This window comes from Apium graveolens, chromosome 11 (assembly GCF_009905375.1).
Source record: "Apium graveolens cultivar Ventura chromosome 11, ASM990537v1, whole genome shotgun sequence".
NCBI classification, from domain to species: Eukaryota; Viridiplantae; Streptophyta; class Magnoliopsida; order Apiales; family Apiaceae; genus Apium; species Apium graveolens.
The window spans coordinates 123,064,415-123,068,163 of NC_133657.1; the positions used below are offsets into that span (position 1 = coordinate 123,064,415).

General features: G+C 33.8%; 1 protein-coding gene across 1 annotated transcript; it reads left to right on the plus strand.

The window, feature by feature from the left end:
- The first annotated feature begins 469 nt into the window (after positions 1-469).
- LOC141698199 (uncharacterized) lies at positions 470-2,657 on the plus strand. Its single transcript, XM_074502848.1, has 3 exons — positions 470-778; positions 1,016-1,145; positions 1,640-2,657. Exons 1-3 carry the CDS (start codon positions 646-648, stop codon positions 2,547-2,549), a joined length of 1,173 nt encoding a protein of 390 aa, XP_074358949.1. The 5' UTR covers positions 470-645; the 3' UTR covers positions 2,550-2,657.
- Positions 2,658-3,749: the final 1,092 nt, after the last annotated feature.

A 3,749-nucleotide genomic window follows, 5' to 3' on the forward strand; every position in this document is an offset into this window, starting at 1 on the left:
TTTGGGTTGTAATAATTAATCACTTTGTGGATTGATTTACTCTATTAATGAATGGATCGTTTTCAAGACAATAACATATAAGTGTGTGTGATAAGTGTGGGGTCGTAAAGGAGTGAGTATTTATATATATTGTGGTACAAAGATAAGTGTTATACAGGATTGAAGACAGCGTGACCTCCTAGATCCCTGACCCCGTATTTTGGGGCGCCACATAATATATATCATATATTAAATAAAAATAAAATATTAATTATTATTGTTATAAAAATTTAAAATATTAAAAAAATATATTTTAACATTTGTATCAAAATTTAGAGAAAACTGTTGGAAATTGCAATTGCAGAGGGGTTATGTTTAATTTACCAAAAATTGATTCAAATTTGTACCTAACTATTGGAGTTCTGAGACTGGACTCTATATATTTCACATGTCATTGCTTAGCCTCTGCTTTATAGCTCAAGTATTTAGCTTTCCTTTTCCGTAGCAAGCCCATCGACTCCTTATTTTAGTTTTCAGTTTTCACTGTTGACGACTATCGATCTGAATATCTGCCTGATGTGATATATATGTAGCATATTCAATCACCCAAGAAAGAGTTGGCATTTGATTTTTGTATATAGATTGCTAGTATCTAGTAGACATAAAATGGGAAGATCGCCTTGCTGTGAGAAACAAGGTCTGAAGAGAGGGCGATGGACATCCGAAGAAGATGACATTTTGACAAAGTACATACACGCTAATGGTGAAGGCTCATGGAAATCTTTACCCAAGAATGCTGGTAATTTCGTATTTGTATTTTATTTGTTTATGACATGCATGGCAGCACACTTACTGTTGTGCATTTGTGCGTGTGTTAATCTGCGGTTTTCTGGTATTACAAGGCTTAAAATAACAAGAATTTCTACTAATTTTTGGGGTCATGCGTGCTCTGATAAAATAAATACATATGTGTAGTAATGTTATATGTACTAGTGGATTACACTAACATACATTTGTGTGTGTTCATGTCATCAAGGATTATTGAGGTGCGGAAAGAGTTGCAGACTGAGATGGGTTAATTACTTAAAATCAGACCTTAAGAGAGGCAAATTTTCTACTCACGAAGATGAAACTATCATCAAGCTGCATTTTTCCCAGGGCAATAGGTCAGTCATATTATTACATTCTTGTTAATTTTTTGCTAGAGTTTTTAAATAGGATCCCAGGAATGTTTACATTTAATAGCAGAGTCAGATATAATTCAACACGTCTAGCACTAAGTCTATTTTTAAAGTTTAGGCTCCCCTAATCAACACAGCCGTTCAATCAGTTTCCTTTTACTAGTACCATTTTTTTTTTAAAAAAAAAAAACCTAGCTATATCTCATTTTCTGTAGAGGCAAGGATTCTTGGTCAGCCGGTGAACTCCGGTGTTCCCATGCACATCCATGTCCCCGTACCTTCAGCATTTACGATTTTACTCAAAGGAGCCAAACCATCTCTATCATGTTAATATAGCACAACTACTTATAGGTGCAAGAAATAACAGTAATATAACCTTTTGAAATGGAAATATATTAATTATTCAAGTCATTCTTGTGTTACAGCTTTCCTCTTTGGTTCCGGTCCCAAAGTTTATTTTGTCTCTTAATATTATGCAGGTGGCGCTTAATTGCGAGTCATCTACCCGGTAGAACGGACAACGACATTAAAAACTATTGGAACTCACATTTGAGCAGGCAAACTTATAATTACCCAAAACTCATGAAAAAACTTAAACAGCAAGTTGTTGTGGACCAGGACCATCCAGTCAAGCCAGGAAGCAATGATATTGCTCCCCCACCACGAGTCGGTCGCAAAAGTAAATCTGTGATTAAAAAGAACAAATCCAAGTCTCCCAATCCTAATCCAACTCAGGAGAAAGTGGCTGAGAAATCCAAAGAGATAACTACTTCAAGTCAGGAAGTAGACGACGGTGAAGGTTCAATAGTAATCATGCCATCAACACCAGCTGTGGAGGAAAATGTAACGAGTAGCGTTCTGTCGGAAACTATGGACGATATTTTCATGGATTATGATTTTAGTGACATGGCATTTGATGGTTTAGAGGTCGGTCCAACTGAAGTCTTTAGTTTGCAGACATCAGGCCAACTAGGAGACCAAAATGGTGACATTTTATTTACTAATGACGAGGTAGAAAATTGGCTCATGGGAGAAGATATTACAGTACAGTCAAAAAGTGACCTGTTTGATATTTCATCTAATGTCGCAAATGGTGCTCCGCCAAGTTCATATCCAAATAACGAGTTACACGCTATGGGATGGTTCGATTGGGATAACTTGGATTTCGACACAGAAGTACAAGGAGATAATTTATTGGACAGTGAAGATGGGAAGATGATGTTATCTTGGCTATGCGAGATCACTTCTGATAAAGATGATGATGATGATGATGATGATGGTAATTGTATAAGCCCTGAACTACAGAGTGAGTCTGAGAATGACAAACAAAACGCATGGTTGGATGGCTGCATTCTGGAATCCATCGACATAACTCATAAGCGAATTTAATTAATCACGGGGACGTATAATTAAATTAATTCAGCATTACAGTACAATTTTCATCTGGTTTATGAATGCTAATAAAAAGTTGTAGTTTAGGTTTTCTTTCGAGTACCATTAGGATTGTTCTTTTGTATCAAGAAGAATAAAGTTTGAACGAATTTTATTTTCTGATACATTGTGCACGCTATAACATATAAGTTGAAGAAATGATACTTTAACTGTACAAGATAGTTTAGCTTAACGTCAAAGGTTTCGTCACAAATACTGTCAAACATGATTTTGTCTCATCGTCATCCTATATGTCCGAATATTTAACGATTCATAAATTCTTACTTAATTTTTCTTGAGGGTGTAGCTTTAAGGGATACAAGCTTACATCATGCAATATAGGATTCCGACATTTACGTGGGGGAGGGGACATAATTAGGTCGGCCATTTGAAATGTTAATAGTAATATACTATTAACATTTACTGTTCAAAATATCAATACCACCCCACTTGGTAATTCTCATCAACATTAACCTTGTCAAGGAGTACTCGAGCGACTAACAATTTTTTAAACATTGATATCAATCTCAAGTGCCCATTGCGATACAAGAACGATATTCATCATCATTTTTTTATATATTTTTTTCTTTAGATTAATAGATTATTTACATTAGATTTCTAGTAATATTTTCATAGTTTTATATAAAATCTTGTAAATTTAGATGAATGCAAATTTTTTCATATAATTTATCCGAATGCAAAGATGTTTGCATTGAAAAGAAAAATTATACATATCCTTGTATATGATTAATTAAGAATTGCAACCTATTTTTGTAAATTATGGTGCAATCTTAATATCGATCGCACAACCACTTTTCCTTAAAAAGGTAAAATAATTTACTAATAATAATTCAAAAATTTATAAAAAAAATTAAAACTAAATGAACATATAAGCAAAATCAAACCAATAATTCCTTTGTTAAAAATTATGACTAACTATACGCCCGTGCCGTGCATGCTCTATAGTATGTTTATTGAATTTTATTTTATAACTGTAATTGTTAACGATATATTTATGATTTTTTCTGATGGATAAATGATGTATTTATCTGTGTATATGAGCATGCGTACTTGTGGTGTGGTGGCAATGTTAATGCGAGTATTTGTTTTAACTGCAATTATTGACGGTATATTCATGTCGTTGCCCGATGGATTTAG

Coding starts and splice junctions, on each gene's coding strand:
- LOC141698199 (XM_074502848.1), top strand. CDS start 646: ATGGGAAGATCGCCTTGCTGTGAGAAACAAGGTCTGAAGAGAGGGCGA. Junction 779..1,015: donor ATCTTTACCCAAGAATGCTG/GTAATTTCGTAT, acceptor CATGTCATCAAG/GATTATTGAGGTGCGGAAAG. Junction 1,146..1,639: donor CATTTTTCCCAGGGCAATAG/GTCAGTCATATT, acceptor AATATTATGCAG/GTGGCGCTTAATTGCGAGTC.